The 19862-nt window shown below is 37.3% G+C and overlaps 1 protein-coding gene across 1 annotated transcript in view; it reads right to left on the reverse strand.

The window, feature by feature from the left end:
* Nucleotides 1–1768: 1768 nt before the first annotated feature.
* MTNR1A (melatonin receptor 1A) overlaps nucleotides 1769–19862 on the reverse strand; it is a 22283-nt gene continuing 4189 nt past the window's right edge. Inside the window, exon 2 of the mRNA XM_019632241.1 lies at nucleotides 1769–2777. Coding sequence (XP_019487786.1) covers nucleotides 1909–2777 — 869 coding nt within the window. The 3' untranslated portion in view covers nucleotides 1769–1908. The remainder of the gene's footprint in view (nucleotides 2778–19862) is intronic.

Below are 19862 nucleotides of genomic sequence, written 5' to 3' on the forward strand. Positions count from 1 at the left end.
ATGCTTACAGGTCTTCTACAATGAGATCCCATTAGAGAAAATCTGTACCTTTTACTTTGATCTTTATGAGTTGTTTTTTCATTGTCAATGTTTTAACTATCTAATATTCTGATGAGAGTGAAGAAAAACATTTCTAGACTTTAAAGTTACAAACTTGGTTTTCAGGGGAGATACTCTACCTGGCAGATAATTTTTAAAGTTCATAGATTCTAATCATTTCTAAGAAATAAAATTTTCTAAGAAGCAATCATACTATATACAGTTAGTAACATGGTAATTCATACTCAGCATCAAGAAAAAAGTGTAATACATTTCAAAAAGAGTTCAGATAACATGGTTAATTTTTTTATATCTAAAATTTGGAATGTTAGCTTAAAAATTATCTCCACTGTTTAATGTTGGTTCTGACCAGAACTTTTACACATAAATGACTTAATAGGTAAAGTTTTAGAGATAACTTACACACACACACACATACACACACACACACACACACACACACACCATCATTATCATCATCACCACCATCACCATCACCATTACCATTATCACCATAAGTTATAATTTAGTGTTTCCCAAATATGCTTGATGAGAAGAATTATCAGAGGAACCTTTTAAAATAATGGGTCCTAGAACTTTCTAAGGAGATTCTGATAACTAGATTTGAGATATTAGGAAATATATCCAGAACACTTTTTGACTTATGTATAAAGTTGCAAATTACCAACTCATTAACGCATGTGATAGTTTGGTTGCAGAACTTTAAAATACAGGAAAACATGGCTCTACTTTCCTGCAAAGCACTCTGTGTAATAAACCTTAAAGTAGTCCCAAATAACTATTTGGGGTAAACTAGTGCCATAGTTTATGAAACTATAATCTACCCATGCATTTTTTTTTCTTCTCCTAGACTTTCAGTATTATTAGGGCAATCCAAATACTGAAATTAATTATTAAAGCATATTGTTTTGAGATATCTATAAAGAAAAAATTATCTGATTTAGATATGTGCTTGCTCTAATAGACTATGAATCTAGAACATACTAGTTTCACACTGTATCTAAGAATCCATAGCTCTTAGATTTTTTGTCATTTTTAACTTAACTGATTAAATGACTTAATAAATTAACAGAGATCAGTTTGAAACAGCTGGTCAGTGACATCAATAATAATGATATTCAGTGAAGCCAAATGTTTAACAAAGTTGAACAGAGATTTAAAGGTAGCTATTGCTTTAAAATGCTATGGTTATTGACAACTGGAAAGGGGCTCTGTCATATAGGCGGCTCTTGATCTAGTGGAATATGCAACTTTTAATGGAGAAGAACAAACATTTATGATCATGACTACCCAATGCTAACACTGCCAACTGAAAACTTGGAGTGGTTGTTGCTGTTGTTGAATTATTCACACTGATTTATTTTCAGCCTTTCACTGTGTAGAGTCACTCATCCCACAAACCCCATTTTGTTCCACTTACTTATTATAAATACAAGACATCATTGGTTTTCCTACTAGAAATATATGAAAAGCAGAGGAAAAAAGTAATTATTACACTTGTGGCACTCATTTGCATTTAAGAAGTTTGCATGCTCTTTCTCCACTTGAATACATTAAACATTTTTATTTAAAATTGCCCCCTTCTGTCCCTGAACCATATTCTTCAATTAACAGTTCAATTATCATATATGTCTCTATGTGTTCTGTATTTCTCTTGATAAGAAGAATTAGAGACCTGTTCAAAAGGCTTGTAGCACATTTGCTCAGAAAGTATAGCGGCCACTTTTTAAGAGCACACATGTTTTCAACCACACTGGTTTTCTAGAAATCTGTCAAGAGGGGAAGCAAACATGAAAATCGGTTAAGACCTTGAGCAGTGTGCATATCATGCCAAGAATGCACTGCTTTTTAAACGGAGTCCACCTTTATTAGGTTATTGTTGGTCGTTAATGGAGAGGGTTTGCATTTAATCCTATCTGCTACATCATTAGAGCTGTCCACAAAGAACATCTTGGCTGTACACAGTGAGACGATAATTCTCCTGTATTCCTTCCTGAAATTTTGGTTCAGCACTCCATAAATAATTGCATTCAGGCAGCTGTTGAAATATGCCATATAGTAACTGGTCACAAACAGCCACTCTGGGATTCTGGGTACCATGCTGGCAGGGTCCGAGGCCACAGCGAGACCAATCAAGTTTAGAGGAGCCCAGCAAATGGCAAAAAGTACAAAAACCATGAACATGGTGACAAAGTTCCTGAAATCCTGTGGTTTCAGTTTGGGTTTGTTGTCAGGTTTCACCCTCCATCTGACCTGAAGAACCAGGATCCATATTCTTAGGTAGCAGAAGATGACTACGACCATGGGAACTATGAAATGGAAAACCACAACTGCTATCGTGTATGCAGAGCTGACAGACTGTGTAAATGTACAGGAATAGATCCGTGGGTCATACTGCAGAGTTCCAACATGCAAGTTGGGCATGATCGCAGCAAGTGTCAATATCCATATCAGGAACACGCAGCAGAGGGAATTCTTGTTACTATACAGCTTGTCATACTTGAGACTGTGGCAGATGTAGCAATAGCGGTTAATGGCAATTCCAGTGATATTGAATATTGAGCCAATGACACTCAAGCCCATCAGGAAACCGCTAATTTTGCAGTGCATATATCCCAGGTTCCATCCATTGTTAAATATAGATGTCAGCACTAAGGGGTATGGGTAGACAGCCACCACCAGGTCTGCAACTGCTAGGCTCACCACAAATATATTTCCTAAAAGAGAAAGGGTTAGAAAATACAGGTTAACAAGTAAAATCTCGCGAATTGTATTCATTTTCTTTCACAGTTATTTAAAAAACAGCTGCTTCTGCAATTTGGATCACTTGACATAGTAGCTACTACCATGTTATAAATGAAGTAGAGGCTATTTTCACCAGGAAGTGAGCCCATGTGCTGCCCTTGTCAAATCAATCCCACTCTTCACAAATTCCCACATCCCCAGAACAAGGTGTTGCCATCTTCAAAACTTGTCTTTCAAACTGTTTAGTTTCTCTTGTGCTGCAAAAAATCTTGAGTTCAGTATACTTTTAGCACATCTTTTGTTCTGGAATCTTCTACATTACCTGAGAAACCTCATGTCATGTTATTTCTCAAGTCAGCCATGATGTCCTTAAATTCCAGGCCTTCTACCTCTCTCCAGTTCTTCAGTGGTTCTCAAATGGGCCTCTAATTCCTGTTCTTGGAGAGCAATGGATCTTTGTCCATCACATAATAGTTAAGAGAAAACAAGGTCTACCATCAGCTCTCTGTTAGAATATTGGCTTTACGACTTACTAGCTTTTTAACTGAGGCAAGTGACATTATCTCACAAGACTTCAGTTTTCTCTTCTATAAGATTGAGATAATGATATTATCTTCTTCATAAGCATATGATAAGGCTTGCATGAGGCAATCTGTGTTAAGTGTTGAGCAGTATCTGTCACATGATAAATGCTCAATAAATGTTGGAATTCCACAACGCTTTCACCTCACTCCAAAGGAAAAGGTAAGTAACTTTTTTTGATTTATAAAGAATTTAAGGTACAAAAATTAAACTCTAAGTATTCAGATTAAGTGATAATTTTTTATATTACTATAATATCTCAACATGTTTTAAAATATGAAAGAACTCCAGTCAAATTTTGAGATGCTCAGCAACTACGTTCTTTACTGTGGTAGCTCATTTGCCTTTCTTGCTATTCCTTGTGCCTTGAATGGCTCCTTTCCTTCACTTTGAAAATGCTACCCATTTCCCCAAACGCACCTTAAATAGAAATCCCCTTTGCCCAACCACATGGAAGAGCTTCCAGCTTTGAAGGCTCCTAAATCACTTTATTTATACCTCTTTTAATTTGGATTAAATTATAATAAATTCCATTCAATAAAAACTTATTACGTGCACATGATTGGTGCTGGGGAACCAGGAATGAACAGACAGGGATCCTTTGATCCTTGATCTTAGAAAAACAAACAAAACTAAAATAGAAAGAAGTACAAGAGTATGTACAGAGAAGCAGCAGCCAGGAAGGAAGTGAGCTAGACAGAGGTGGGGAGGAGCATTCCAGGAGGAGTGACCATATGTTTTGCCTTTCATTAAATTTATTTGTAAATTTGGGCTTTCTTATATTTCCCCTGAGATTGTCTTCCTCATATCTGTATCCTAAATAGCATTAGCTGAGACTTTTTCTCAAATGCTTGATGAAGTAAATTAAATGGTCATCTCCCAATGTCTGAAATAAAATAGCCTTTGTATTTGAAGTTCCTATCTGATTATTTTTACTTCCTCCAAAAAAAACATTGCAAAGGAGTGAAGTAAAATAGCAGTCATGACTAAAAAAGGCAAGGTTTTTGCCATTTGTTTAGAAATTTTGGATAAATTGTCACAAAAACAACTTTGAAAAGTGGTTATACTGGGCAGAATTAAAGCAATGAAAGCAAATTTATTTTTCCTACAGAAAAATTTTAATTAGCAATGCAATATGTAAATTCCAAAGTGGGCATATTTTAATAAATTTTTAACTTAACATGTTTAATACTTCAAAAAATAAGTACAATATTTGAAATTCAGCTACAAATTAAGTAGTCATCAAAACAGTACATTTTTACCCAGAATGTCATGATGGCAAACTGGCCTACTTAGATTTATTTTTAAAAGAGCTTAAAAATAACATAAAAAGTGATGCCATAGACTTCTTTCATGGTTTTAATTCTCTGCTCCATTTATTTTGTAGCAATTATACTTTTCTATTCAAGTAATTACATTAATTAAAACATTAGTTTAATTTTCTTTGAACTAATCTCATTTTGCAAATGTTTGAAGGAAAAAATAAGCCATATCCTATGCAGATGTGACTATCAGCTCAGCTGGAAGCTTTATCATATCTGCTATGTGTGTGTGTGTGTGTGTGTGTGTGTGTGATGTGTGGGGTGGTTTGTTTGTCTCTTTCCCTTTTCTATTTCCCCATCATCTAATATGTGTTAGTAGTTAACCTTACATCTCAGCATTTCCATTACAGGACATCAAATGGGGAATGGGATTCAACTAGAAGAATAATGAAAAGCATGCAAAGGTGAATAAAGAGATTGTATTGTCTTTTGAAGATGGGGTTAGTGTGTTTTCAGTTTTACAAGGATAGTTGCATTGTGTGAAGTAAAATCATAATTACGATGTTTCCTTTTGCTGGAACTTAAGTATAGTTAAAAGAGATATGTATGGATGTTAAGTTCCTAAGGGGTGGACTGTGGTGGGTGTGTTTTGTGTCAGTTTAGGTAAGCTGGAACTATATTTTCCGGAATTTTCTTCCTGGCATAGTTATGGGTTAACATGATCCACAAAGGAATGTTGCATGAGATTTGGAAGGTGGACGTGAAGCAGAAGCCATATTTTCTTTTAATGCTCAGAAGACTCTAGCACAGGGCACTAGGCACGGTGGAATCTCCTTTATTAACAAGTAGAATCTTAGTTAAGGGAGAGTACATGAATTTCCTATCCTGGGCCAGATTCTTACTTTTTATCAGTTATTTTTACTGCTTAAAAAAAAATCTCATGCTCTGCAAGTGTCATGCTGACTTCTATTTGAATAAATACGTCTTCATTACTTTGCTGCTATGTGAATTACAGATAAATCTATCCCCCTGTCTACATTGTGCAAGTTTGGGTCTTTAAGGTTTTCATCAATAGTCTTTCTACAGCTCTAGCTATCTTGTTCTTAATTTGGTAATAATTAAATCTGTGCATTGATTTAACCTGAGGAGAATTAATTCCCTTCTGTGTGCTTTCTTCAAAATGCCGGTGATGGGAGACCATTACTATGGCAAGCCTGGTCTCTAGGCTGCTTCTGTACATTCTCTCTGTTTCATAGGACTTATGGTAGCTGTTGCTAATGCTCTTCCTATGTCCCCTTTGCTAGGCTAGAGCATTTGTCCTTGAAATTTGAATGAGTGTTAGGTGATTCCATTTGCCAGCAGCTGTATCCTTCTCCAGAGAATTTCCCTCAGTTCAACAGGAAAGATGACCAACTGACACTGGTATACACAGGCCAGCCCTCTTGCCTCAAGTGATCGCAACTCTGTGGTTGGATTCCTGCCCATATACCTCAGCCTCAAGGGTCAGGCCAAGTCTAGGCTTCGCCTGAAATACCATCTTTGCATGACTCTCTCCTGCCCTAGCCTGCTCTCCTCACTTCCTTCAGGTTCCTCCTGAGAGCCCTCCCTCAATAAAGCAGGAGTACTGAACCTCAAACCTTGCTCTCAGGTTCTGTTTCTAGGCAACCAAAGATAGACCTTCAACTCTGTAAAGAGCTTGAGCGGTTTTCTAAAGAGGTCAACAGCTTCTTGGGAGAAAATAGGAACTACTTATTATGCTACCTTACAGAAACAAATTAGCAAAGAAACAAAACTTATTGGGTAAAAGTTACAGACTCTATATGCTTCTTGATATTGTCCTTCAACCTTTCATCCTCATTATGTGTAGAATTTGCTTCCAACATCAATCCAACATGTGACTCCGTGAGCATAGAAGTCTGTCTCCCTCTAAGAGACTGTGAACTACCTGAGGTCCAGGACTGTGGGTATGAATCTTTAAATTCTCATTGACAGCACAGTGCCTGGCAAATAATAGGTAGTTGGGAATGGTTGCTGGATGAACTAATGCACTCTTAGTCTCTAAACTATACCCACAAAAGTGTAGAAATTATTGGGTCTTCGAAAACATCATGACATATTTTGTTTATGTTTTTCAAAAGTCATTTATTTATATAAAGAACAAAGATCAATCAATGATACATTGCCCGTTTTTTTCAATAACTTTTTGCCATCTTTCAGTGAGCTTCATAATTCCTCGTTCATAGAAGCACCAGTCTTTATTTGCAAAAAACTGAACAAGGTGATGATTTACAGCCTCATCTGAATTGAACGTTATGTCACGCAAGGAGTTTTGAAGAGACAGAAACAAGTGGAAGTCTGACGGTGCAACGTCAGGCGAGTATGGTGGGTGTGGCAACACATCCCATCCAAGCTCCAAAAATTTTTGACGGGTGATCAAACTTGTGTGTGGTCTCACGTTGTCACAATGGAACACAACTCTTTTACAATTAACAAGCTCTGGACGTTTCTGGATGATGGATTCATTCAAACTGTCCAATTGCCAACAGTATACATTCAAATTGATTGTTTGGTTCCTTGGTAGAAGCTCGAAAAACACAACACCTTTAAAATCTCACCACACTGAGAGCATAACCTTCCTCTGATGAATGTCTGCTTTCGATGTCATTTGAGGTGAATCATCACATCGGGACCAAGACTGTTTGTGCACCACATTGTTGTAAACAATCCACTTCTCATCACCAGTTATCAGCCACTTCAAAAAAGAATCGTTTTTCTCACGTTTAACGAGCACATTGCTGATGTTTATAAGTGCCGTCTAATGAACTTCTTTGAGTTCATGCGGAACCCAAATATCGAGCTTGCTTACATATCCCAGCTTCTTCAGGTGGTTGTGAACGCTTGAATGATGGATGTTCAATGTTTCTGCAATCTCTCATGTCATGTAAAGTGGGTTTGACTCTATCAATGCCTTTATTTTATTGTCATCAACCTCGGTGGGCCTCCCTGACCAAGGAGCATCATTGAGATCAAAATCATCAGCACGGAATTTTGTGAACCATCGTTGGCACTGACGTTCTTGTAGAGCATTGTCACCATAAACTTTATGCCACTTTTCACAAGCTTGCCGCGCATTCTTCCCTTTCTGGAAGTAAAACAGTAAAGTATGGCAAAAATGCACAGTTTGGTCTTCCCTCTTCAACTTGTTGTAAAATCTCCAAAACTCAACCAAATAGCTCAATTTTTTTTTCAGAATGAAGCTAGAACTGTCAGCTGTCAAATGACATAGCAATAAGATAGATGTGAATGACTCTAGTACTTCCAAAAATGAACTAGTGCCATCTGTTGTAAACATGCGTCATGACTTTTCCGAAGACCCAATAATTGCTTTTTTGCTCTTATTTGTCAGGATGTTGTTTTTCTCAATAGGCCAATCTTCATTCCTTCTTTTATTTTAGCCTGGATTTCAACTATGTAGAAAACAAGATTAGACATCCACTGAATCATTGTTCATAAAGATTTTTTAAAAACAACCCTGATTGTGCCTGAATTTTATCATTTAAGTGGTAACCACCAGTTTAAATGGGGGAAAAATGTACTTCAGCTACTCTTGGAAACATTTTTTGTTTGTTTTACACAGCCAATCTAAGCATATCTAAGCAGTCTGGTTTAATGAAGAATCCATTATAAATCTGTTGAATATAAAAAATCCCATATTTATATTAAATATTAATGGTACGACAGAAAAAAGCTGAGCTGCTGTAAATGACTAAGGAATATTTTCTGGCTGTGCAAGGAAATGTGAAGGGTTTTATTTTGTACATCAGAGACACAGGCCATGTCTTACATTCTTAAACTTCAAAGGACTATATATGAAAAACTTTTCAGATTATTAGAGGTAGTGTGGGCCATAAATTTAGAAACAAAACTTATTTGAATTCGAATTCTGGCTATGCCACTTCCCAAATGGCAAACCATAGCTTCCCAGAGCCCCAGTCTCAACATGTAATACATCAAGATAATAATAGCCATGGTGAAGATTCAAGAGCGTGCAGGGAACGTGGTTGGCTTTGGCTAAATATGCACGCCTTACTTCTTCCACTGTGCTGACAACTGTTCTGTTTCACAGAAGGCTCCTCCCCCGGTGAGACAGTCATGGCTGTTACCCACCTCTGATCACTGCAATGTTGCAGGGCCCTCTCTTCATTGCGAATAAGCCTCCTTTTATCCTCCTGCCCTTCTGGCTATCAGCCTCTTCCTCTCCCATCAAACTTTTCAAGCAAGGCTGTTACGATATTTCCTTCCCCACCCATTTGTCATTTACCATCCTATAACATCTGGATTCTACCCACACCACATTGCTTAAACTTCTCCCCAATCATCAGGGATATTCTTACTGACCCCTTCTCTCAACCTTCATCCTCCTTAAGATCTCTAAAATATAATACCTTGTTCATAAAACACTTGTGCCTAGACTACCCTATATGAACAGTACATGACTACATCTAACTCCTTCGCTTTCTCACCTCCTTGACCCCATGTGCCTTCCTGGCTCTGCAGCCACTTCCTCTCTCCAATTGTGTCTCCACACAATGTGCATCCATTTCATTGTGTCTCCCCTGCCCTACACCTTAACTTGATGGTGACTCTCTAATGTTGTCAACATAGTTGATGGATAGATTGCCTTAACTATTATGTTAATATAGTATATATGCAGTAAAGGGGACTAAGAATACCTTAGGTAGTTTAAACTAAAATAACACGCATAACATTCTTTCTCTAGTTCAGTTTTCAGTCAGTTTTTAAAGATGTAAAATTCTGCTAAGAATTCTGCTCATTTCCTATATCTGGTTACTCTTTTCTCAGAAGGGTGGTTTAGGGAGACATTTGTAATATGTAAATATCCCCCTTATAGCAAGATTGATTCAGCCTTTTGTCTTCAAGACAAATTACCAATGTCTGCATTAGTATTTATCTTACAGAATGAAGAATGAAACTTTAAAAACAAAACCTAATACTCTGGCCACATTAACAGGCAATAAAAAAAAACTAGATTAACTGTATTTGGGATAGTAGTCTTTATTTCCTTAGACATGGTCCCCAATCTTGAAGGACTCAGTGAAATCCCAAGTTAAATAAATTAATGGCACTTAATAACATCTCTATTTAATTAGAGAAGAGCTCTAAAATGTTAAATTCCAAAAGGGAATTCCTGTTATTATTTAAAATGGTACAATCATAGTATTGCCCTATTTATATACTAAAACAAATGAGAAAAGAAAAAAAGTTAACATTACAAAAGTATAAAGTAAGGTCCTTGTAAAGGTAATTTTTACAAATTCAAAATTTGACTCTGTTTTTTATGTACTTAGGGAGTATTTAAAGGCCTAAGCATGTTAAATATTATACTCTGCCTTAAAAATAAAAATATGTTCACCTGTCATAACTGTACACCAAGTGTACTAAATAACAAATAATTGATTCTACTTCCCAGAATATTATAGTTAAAGCAAAAAAATTTTAAGTACAGTATAACAATCCATACAATCCTTACAATTCTAGTATTGTCCTAAATTAACAAGTGTGAAAATAAAACAAGTAATTTGCCAGGGTCACACCCACTAGAAAGCAGAGTCAGGATTTTATCCAGGGCCTTTTTATTCTAGAGGCCATGTTCTTCAGAAGAAACATCTCTCTCTCTCTCACACACACACACACACACACACACACACACACACACACACACACACACAAATTGAGTCTATAATAGGACTAATAGTCCGTAGATAAAGAATGTTTCATATATAAAATGATATCTAAAAACAGTTTTATATATTTAACCTTTCTATATGTAAATATATAAAACACCTTTTTAAAACAACCGTTTTATTTATTTATTTTTTAATTTATTTTAGCACTGGAGAATTGGGGGAAGGGGAACAGACAAGTTGCTGTCTTTTTGTTCCTCAGTCCAGTTGTGGAGGACGTCTCCTCACTGGCCCAAGCTGGCACCATCATTGAGCTCCTCCCGGGTGAGGCAGATCAGTCGCCGGCTTCTGGAAGGCCTCTCACAGCAGCTTGAGGGCCGCTCACACTGGCTGCTGGCTACACACAGTAGCCCATGGTAACCCACTGCAGCAGGGGCTGCAGCCTTTGCCGTTGCGGGCAACTCACGGCAGCCCAGCTCCAGGTTGAGCTGTTGTTCAGCATCTTAGCTGTAGAGGGCAGTGTCATTGGCCTTCATATGAAGGATCTGAACCGAAGCCCTCTGGCGTCCCAAGCCAGCTCTTAACTAACGTGCCACTCGGCTGGCCCTAAAACAACCTTTTTAAAAAGCTTATTTGGTAAAAGAATATAATACCTACATACCCCTCAAAAATGAGAATATCTGAGTATTCCAATTCAGATAGAAAAAGCAATTAATGGTAAGTTAATAAAATAAGTAAAGTAACAAAAGGTACAAATGAAATTAAAACTTTTTTTAAAAATGTCAAACAAACTCTTAAAAAGTTAAGATTTAAACCAAACTTTAAAATAAAAATGTATTAACTGGAAAAGTGTTTATCTTGTCACAGAGCTGTGTCCCAAGCTCTAATATTATTCTAGACCTGGCACATAGGAGACACCCAATAGGTTTTTAAATAAAGAAAAAAGAAATGAATGCATGAAAGATAAAGACACATTATCCTTTTCAAGATCATAAAAGAAGAGTGTTTTGTATTACTAGATGTGTTAAAATTATAAAAGAGTAAATACTAATTATTGATTATAAATTTTCATTATCTGCCATTTAATAGCTATGTGAAGTGATTTTTTAAAATTTAAGTTAGCAACCTGATTCTCAAACTTTGTCCAATAGGTGTTTCATCAGGCTGAATTGCTTTCTTCAAAAGATACAGGGCCAATTTGTAGTTCTCAAATACCTATGCTTTGTCTCTATTATTGACTAATTTCTTTGAAGTTTTCTCATTAATGCTGCCTCATGTGTGCAGTAGATTTCATAGTTTATATTTATTATCTATATTTATTTCATAGTGAGGTAAAAATTCTTTAAAATTTTTTCATGACTGTCCACTTTAAGCTCCAGCTACCATCCACCAACAAACTTTCAAATTTCTTTTGAAAAGTTTTTCTGCTATAGAAACATGTTTTTAGTCTTAAACCTTAGTACTTCATGTTTTATTATTATTTGAAAATTGGAGAACGAAAATTATAGAAGTGCCATGATAGAAAGTAATCTCTTTAGAAGTAGAAGCCATGTTTTTGTAAGCTTAACACAGTGTCTTGCATTTTGACAAATCAACAAGAATTTGTGTTCATTTATAGTCTACCGTATACTGTAGATATGCAATAAATATTTATTTAAGTGAATATTGAATAAGTACCCAAAGTGCTCAATATCAAAGCAGGTAAACATCGTTTTAAACCATAAACTCAACCACTCAAATTCACCCTCAATAGCCTGAATAATATTCAGCATCAAGTAGATTTATTTTTTTATTTTCCTATCCCTGTTTCTAAGACTAATTCCTTCAATGTGACTGCCAAAATCTATAGCTCTGTAGAAAAATAAATCTTAGAGCACCTCAAGCAGAAAATCTAGATGTTTATTCCTCATTTGCAGCATTATAACTTTTATTAAAATTTCTTGAGATGTCACATAGAGCCCTCAGGTTTCTGGTTAACTCGATTAAGAAACCTATTTGAAAAGTGAGAAAATTATGATGCTGGTTAAGGAACCATCTTTACAAAGGGGAGTAGATGATAATGATGGTACCATACAGAGTTCTGAGCATGCACAAATGCATTTTTAAAAGCAATCCATGAATTACCTCTTTGGTAGCCTAGAAAATCCCAAGAGTGTGTATACTTCTTTTACAGAAGGTAGGGCACTTTTGTCAGCTAAGCAACTTAAAAATACTTGGGAAAAAAGGGGGAAATTCAAGGCACCCTGTAAAGATCTTACTATTCACTTCAAATAGTCTAGTTGTTATTTTAAAAAGGTGCTAATGAAGAATGAGCAGAACAAGCTCATTCATAGAGTCTGTAGATTTAAAATTACTTCTAAGTCAGATATTTTTCAAAGCAGATATATATTTTTTAGAAACAAACATCAAATATTAACAAGAACTAAAATCAGGTGGTTACATTTATGACTATATTATCTTTGGTTAACTTTCAAAATTGCCAAAAGAAACATAATCCTGAAAGTTAATAATACTAGCTCTTTCTTATCTATGATTAATTTAATGCTGAATATTGCTGCTTTATTAGGAGATGAATAGCCGGAGGAGCCAAAAGTCAGACCCAAACTCAATTATTTACTTAGGAGTCTGAAACCACTATCTGAAGGTTTCCAGGGAATTCTGGGAATTACTTTAGTAAATTAAAAAAAAAATTAGGGTTCCATAATAATGAACTACAGGGGACAGGAAAAAAACATCACAAAACTTTAAACAATGGCTAAGCATGCCATGGGAAAAAAATTAATAAAATGTCTTAAAAAGTAAAAAAAAATTCACTTGAATCAATAATTTCAAATGTCATGGAGAGCTACAGGAGGAAAACGTTAATAGCGCTAAAAAAAAATACTATCAGGTTGGAGGTTATATTAAGCACTGACTTCATTAGCTTGAAATCATTTTCCAAGTCTATACATCCAATTAAGTCATAACTGTTTGAATGGTAAAATACTTATCTGGTACAGTTACTGTAGCTTCCAGAGTTGATTCATTTTAAATTAGTGAACAACTTGGGTATTAAAATAGTCTCTCAAAGGTTGGATATTGAAAGAATTAAAAATTTCAGCCCTACTTGCTATAGAGAGATAGTGTTTATTACAAAGGGGAAAACTGAGATATCAGAGAATATGTGTACTTTGCACAATGTCACAAAAGAGACATGGATTCTAAATCTTCAACTTCTGACCAATGGTCCACTTACTTTAAAGTATACATTTAAGATTTCTGATCAAGATGGCAGAGTAGCTGTGCTTTCCTCCTCTCATGACCACATCAAAATTACAACTGAACTACAGAATAACCATCATTGAGAATTGCCTGAAGTCTAGCTGAACCAAAGCCCTAATATAGAAAAAGCCACCTTGAGTCTGGTGGGAGGGGCAGATACGCATAATGGGCTAGTCCCACACCTGTGTGTGACCATTAAAAATCAAGAGGGATATCTCAGCTGCAGAGGTCCCCTCCCCCTCCAGAGTAGTGAGGGATTCCATCCCCAGCTCAGGGTTCCAGGACCAGGGAGAGAAGCCCCCCATAACTTCAGGCTGTGAAAAATAGGGGAGATTTCGGTTGAGTGAGTCTGAGGGTGGCTAGAGACCCAGGTGCTCTTCTTAAAAAGCCCACACATGGACTTACTTACTGATGGACTCGATCACTGAGCTCCAGTGCTGCTGGCACAGCAGCTCAAAAGGTGCCAGGGACATATGGGGAGGAACTGAGTTGTCTGATTTAAGGGTCAGGGCTAGAGAGGCAGCTTTCTTCAGGAGGGAGGAGCTGGCAAAAGCCATTGTTTCTTTGGAGCCCTCCTCCTCCAGCATGCAGATGCAGGTGGCCGCCTTATCTGAGTCTCCATCAAACTGGCTATCACCTTTTGTCTGCCCTGCCCTAGTGATTTCCTGAGACCCCACCCCACCCAACTTTCAGAAACACCCAAGCCATTTCCAGTGGCTTTTCTATACAAACGACTTGTCTTACCTCATGCTATGGACTTTCATAAAATCTCTCAAAGTTTCACAAAACCCAAACAAGCAGCATCTGGCTCTGGCACATCCTACACCTCTACTGAGCAGCTCTAAGCCCAGCACTAGCTACTGCAAGCCTCGGTTTGTGGCTTGGACACTTGAGGCACCTCCAAGCCTAGTGCAGGTGATGGCCATCTGCAGATTGGCCCCAGGTAGGGCAAAGCCTGTAGCTGAACTTGGCGTATGGCGGGGCTCCTAGCAGGAGGGTCAGGGCTGGCACACCCAGAGGCCAGCTTCAGACCAAGCCAGAACATAACACAGCCACCTCCAAGTATGACACACCCAGGGGACAGACTGGGAAGGCACCAGAGCCCTGCTTAAGCAAATCCTGCTCTATAGGGTCAGCCTCTGCACAACAGCTCCTCCACTGTAGTCACAGCCATTCCTCATAACTAATCATCCTGAGGGTCAACACTTCCCACTGATGTGCAAACAGCAACCAAGGCTCAAGTACAAAAGGAGGGCACACAAAACCCACACAAGGAACACAAAAAGTGAGGACAGTGGAAGGGACTTTTGGGACAACATTAAACATACCAACATTCACAGCATAGGGATACAAGAAAGAGAAAAGAGAGAGTACAGAATTGAAAAATATTTGAAGAAATCATGATAGAAAATTTCCCCTATCTGGTGAAGGAAACAGACATACAAGCCCAAGAAGCACAGAGAGTCCCAAACAAGATGAACCCAAAGAGGCCCACACCAAGACACATCATAATTAAAATGCCGAAGTTTAAAGACAGAGAGAATCTTAAAAGCAGCAAAAGAAAAGCAGTTGGTAACCTATGAGGGAACTCCCATAAGATTATCAGTTGATTTTTCAACAGAAACTTTGCAGGCCAGAAAGGATGGGCAGGAAATGTTTAAAGTGATGAAAAGCAAGGACCTACAATCAAGATTGCTCTACCCAGCACTTCTGTCATTTAGAATTGAAGAACAGATAAAGAGCTTCCCAGACCAAAAAAGCTAAAGGAGTTCATCACCACCAAGCCAGAATTACAAGAAATCTTGAAGGGACTGCCTTAAGATGGGGGTGAGGAGGAGGAAGAAAAAAAATTTTAAATGGCAATAACTACATATCTATCAACAATTACTTTCAATGTAAATACATTAAATGCTTCAATAAAAAGATAGAGTGGTTAAATGGATAAGAAAACAATACCTTTACATATGCCGCCTACAGGATACTCACTTCAGATAGAAAGACACACACAAAATGAAAGTAAAAGGATGGGAAAAGGATATTTCATAATAATGGAAACAAACAAGCAAAGAAAAGCTCAATTATCAACACTTATACCAGACAAAATAGACTTTAAAGCAAAGGTTATAAGAAGAGACAAAGGACCCAGCAATTCCACTTCTGGGTATTTATCTGAAGAAACCCAAACACTACTTCAAGGTGACATATGCATCAATGTGTTCATTTCAGCATTGTTTACAATGGCCAAGATGTGGAGGCAGCCTAGGTGTCTGTTGATGGAAGAATGGATAAAAAGGAGGTGGTACATATATACAATGGAATATTGCTTGGCCATGGGAAAGAATGGATTCTTGCCATCTGCAGTGACATGGATGACCTGGAGAGTATTGTGCTGAGAGAAGTATGTCAGGCAAAGAAAGACACAATGTGATTTTGCTTATATGTGGATTCCTAAGAACAAAATAATCAAACAAAACAGAGACAAACTCATAAATACAAAAAGCATTTTGATGGTTGCCAGGTGGAAGGAGGGTTCGGGGAGTTGGTAAAAAAGAAGGGATTAAGAAGTACAAATTGGTTGTTACACAGTAGTCATGGGGATGTAGGGTATAGCATAAGGAATATAGTCAATAATATTGTAATAACTATGTATGGTGTCAGATGAGTACTAGATTTATCAGGGTGATAGATGAGAGGGGTGTGGGACAGGGTAAAAAAGTGAAATTGTAGTTACAAAATTGTCATGGGGATGTAAAGTAAAGCTTACAGAATATAGTTAATAATATAGTAATAACTATGTATCGTTCCGTGTGGGTACTAGATTACTCAAGAGGGATCACTTCTTAAATTATATAAATGTCTAACCACTATGCTATACACCTGAAATTGATATAAAATAATATTCAATGTCAACTGTAATTGAAAAATTGAAAAAGGAGAATTAGAGGTTCAACTTTCCACGTATAAAACAAATAAGTCATAGGGATGTAATGTACAGTGGGGGCAATATAGTGAATAATATTGTGATAGCATGGTACAGTGTCAGATGATTGCTAGACTTATCATGGCGATCATTTCTTTAGGTATATAAATGTTGAATAACTATGGTGTATACCTAAAACTAATATAATATTGTATGTTAGCTATATTTTAATAAAAATCTTTAAAATTCATTTAAAAAGAAATGAGCATTTAAAGAATAAAAACAACCTAAGAGAACTAATCATAAAATGTATAACCAATAATAACATAATAATACCATTATTTGTATAGTATTTTATTACTTCAAAGTGTTAGGTAAATGGGTGGATGGATGGATGGATGGATGGATGGGCAAAATCTAAGTTTATCTTCTTAGCATCCCTGTGAGATAAGTAGCCCCCTTGGACATATGGAGAAACTGAGGCCCAGGGACATTGGATAACTGGACCCCAAACATACTACAGATAAAGGTATTGCAGGTTTAAGACTCATCTTGTATCTCCCGATTTCAATTCCCATGCTCCTTCACTGTACCACAATGGGTTGGGTACTGGGATAACAATACTGATCATTTATCTGTGAATTTTGGGTTCTAGCTTTCCTATGTACCTGAGGAGGTTGTTACAAGAACAAATAAAACAAAATGTGGGAAAGTGCTTTGAAAACTGTAAATTGCTCTATGTGTGAAAGTACAAACCACTAGACATTCTAAACAAGAAAAGAAGTTATTTTTGTATGCTAGCCACAGAAGTCAGATCAAATTAGCTGTCCATGAAAAGAGCAATTCTATTGGTTCTCTTCTACTTTAATTTTCTTAAGCTTGAAAATGTTTCAAATATAAATTAGTAAATAAATTTAAAAAAATAAAATTGTAAAACTGAATAGATTCTTTTAATAACAAGTTGCTTTGATATGGGTGCTATAAAATATTCATATTTGAAATGGAAATGTTCACCAAAAAATGTCCAGCAGTTTTTGCAAAATAAATTATGGACCAGAACAATAAAAGCAGCCTTGAGTTTTATGATAAACAGTTTAGATTTACAATTAAGACACCAGAACAGATTGTTGAAGAATTCTGTATATCTGTTTCAATTGCCCATATCCCAGAAGTTAGAACTTTGTTATAATTCTATTTACCTAGTATTTGTAGTGCATGGCTATTAAGTACATCACAGAAAAGCATCATTTACAGTGGGAAGGGAATGTAAGATGCAACACGAATTTTTATGAGAAAAAAAATTCCTAAAAGGATAAAATGATTCAAAAGTATTGTCTAAAATGTGTTGTTTTACTTTTTCATTTGGGATTTGGGCAATTGGTTCATACATGGATATTTTATTTTGTTTTATGCCTTTAGCTTTGAAAATCGCACAGAACACTGGTTTTTAAATCACCTGTAAACTATGTGGCTAGCCACATTTATGACCTCAATATAGACATCCTGAATTGATATTGCAGGAGAAGTAGTTTGAGTCTTTACTTAGGAAAACTTATAACCTAGTGAAGTGCGTCTCTTCCATCCACCTTTGAACACCTAAGTGAGAGTGTTGTGCCCACTGGTGTGAACCCTACTGTTCTTTAGATGTGAATTGTTGCAGACTGAATGGCCAGGCTGGCTGCCTATTTAGGCTGTGCTTCCTGAGTGGCTACATTTTGACGGGGTCTCTACAGGCCTAGAAGAGCTAATCTCTCCCCATGGTCCACCCAGAGGTATGAAAGGTAGCCCACCCAGGGGCTTTGCTCACTCACAGACACTGCTGGCCAGCTCAACATAAGTGTCCCCAGCTCATCCCACCCAAACTCACGAGGAGCTACATATGTCCCAGAGAAGGAGTCCATCATTTCTCAACCAGAAAGAGTCCCACCAAAAGAGGCTTGAATTATGCTATGTAATTGGTTACTTCATTTTCTTCTAAGAAGGGAAAAACTATATGGGACATTTCTAAAACAGGGAAATAAAGCAGGGAAACCAGATGTCATGAAGAGATATTTTTGTCTAGCAGTTAGAGGACAAGTGAACCAGATAGTTTAGGACAAGTAAGGCACACTTTCATAAGGACACACTTTCCTAGACCTATGATGCTTATTATCATTATATACATATATGTCATTATAGCCACAATTCTCCTTATTGCCAATTTCATTATAATCTCCAAATTCAGAGTAAGTTTAATAATCACATAAATCAAAGGAATCTATGATTGAAAGGGAGTCACAGATATTTCCAACCCCATCATTTTGCTGATGTGAAAACAGTTTAGAAACATGATGACTCATTTACAACCACAGATCCATTCAGTAAAGAAGCTGTAGTGTCCAGGTTCTGGATTTGTTCTCTGTACAAGGACCTTCCACACTTGCCTGCAGGATCTGTTTGTTCCCAACACCACAAGAGCACGGGACTGATGAGCAGCTGCATATACTTACACTTGTTTCTACCCCATCCTGGATGCTTAATTCACCCTCTATCATCATGTCTTGCTTCCGGGACCTCTCCTGACATTTCTGAGGTTGCATGCAAAGCTTCCACTGGTCCCTTCCACACCACTTTTTCCTATTCTCCCAGGATCCCAAGAGGTTCAGAACTCAGAGCAAGGCTGGTCTCACAAGTCTCAGATGACCCTAAAGTTCTGAGTATTATTTCAGCCATATTTGTTTGGATGAGGTATTTTGTGAGGTAGCTTAAGACCCAAAATATCATGTAAAATCTTCTCTTAAGAAATCCGTAAATGGAGAGAGATCCAAATGATGGAGTAGATCAACACGGTGCCTGCTTGCTTCTTTCTGTGAACAAATTAAAATTACAACTAAATTATAGAACAATCAACCTGGAGAACCATCTGAAGTCTAGCTGAACAGAAGTTTTATAACTAAGGATATAGAGAAGCCTCATCAAGACTGGTAGGAGGGGTGGAGACAAGAAACCGGCTGGCTCCAAACCTCCATGTGGCAGTTGAGAATTGGGAGGGGTTTCTCAGCTATGGAAATTCCCCTCAGAGAAGCAAGAGACCCCAGCACCAAACCGGCCTCTGCAGCCCAGAGTACTGGTGCCTGGAAGAGGAACCCCCACAATATCTGGCTGTGAAAAACAGTGAGGATTCTGACCATCTGGGTGGGATGGAAAGCTGCGGGAAACCCAGACATCATTGGCCTGAGCAGACTCTCTCACCCTCAGGCACTCACCCTGGGCTCCAGCAGAAGGACGGTGACTCGGGAGGCATGAAGTCATGGAGGCATACAGGGAGGAGGGAGCGGGGGGTTGGGG

The sequence above is a fragment of the Hipposideros armiger genome, unplaced genomic scaffold (assembly GCF_001890085.2).
Source record: "Hipposideros armiger isolate ML-2016 unplaced genomic scaffold, ASM189008v1 scaffold_1109, whole genome shotgun sequence".
In the NCBI taxonomy this organism is placed as follows: Eukaryota; Metazoa; Chordata; class Mammalia; order Chiroptera; family Hipposideridae; genus Hipposideros; species Hipposideros armiger.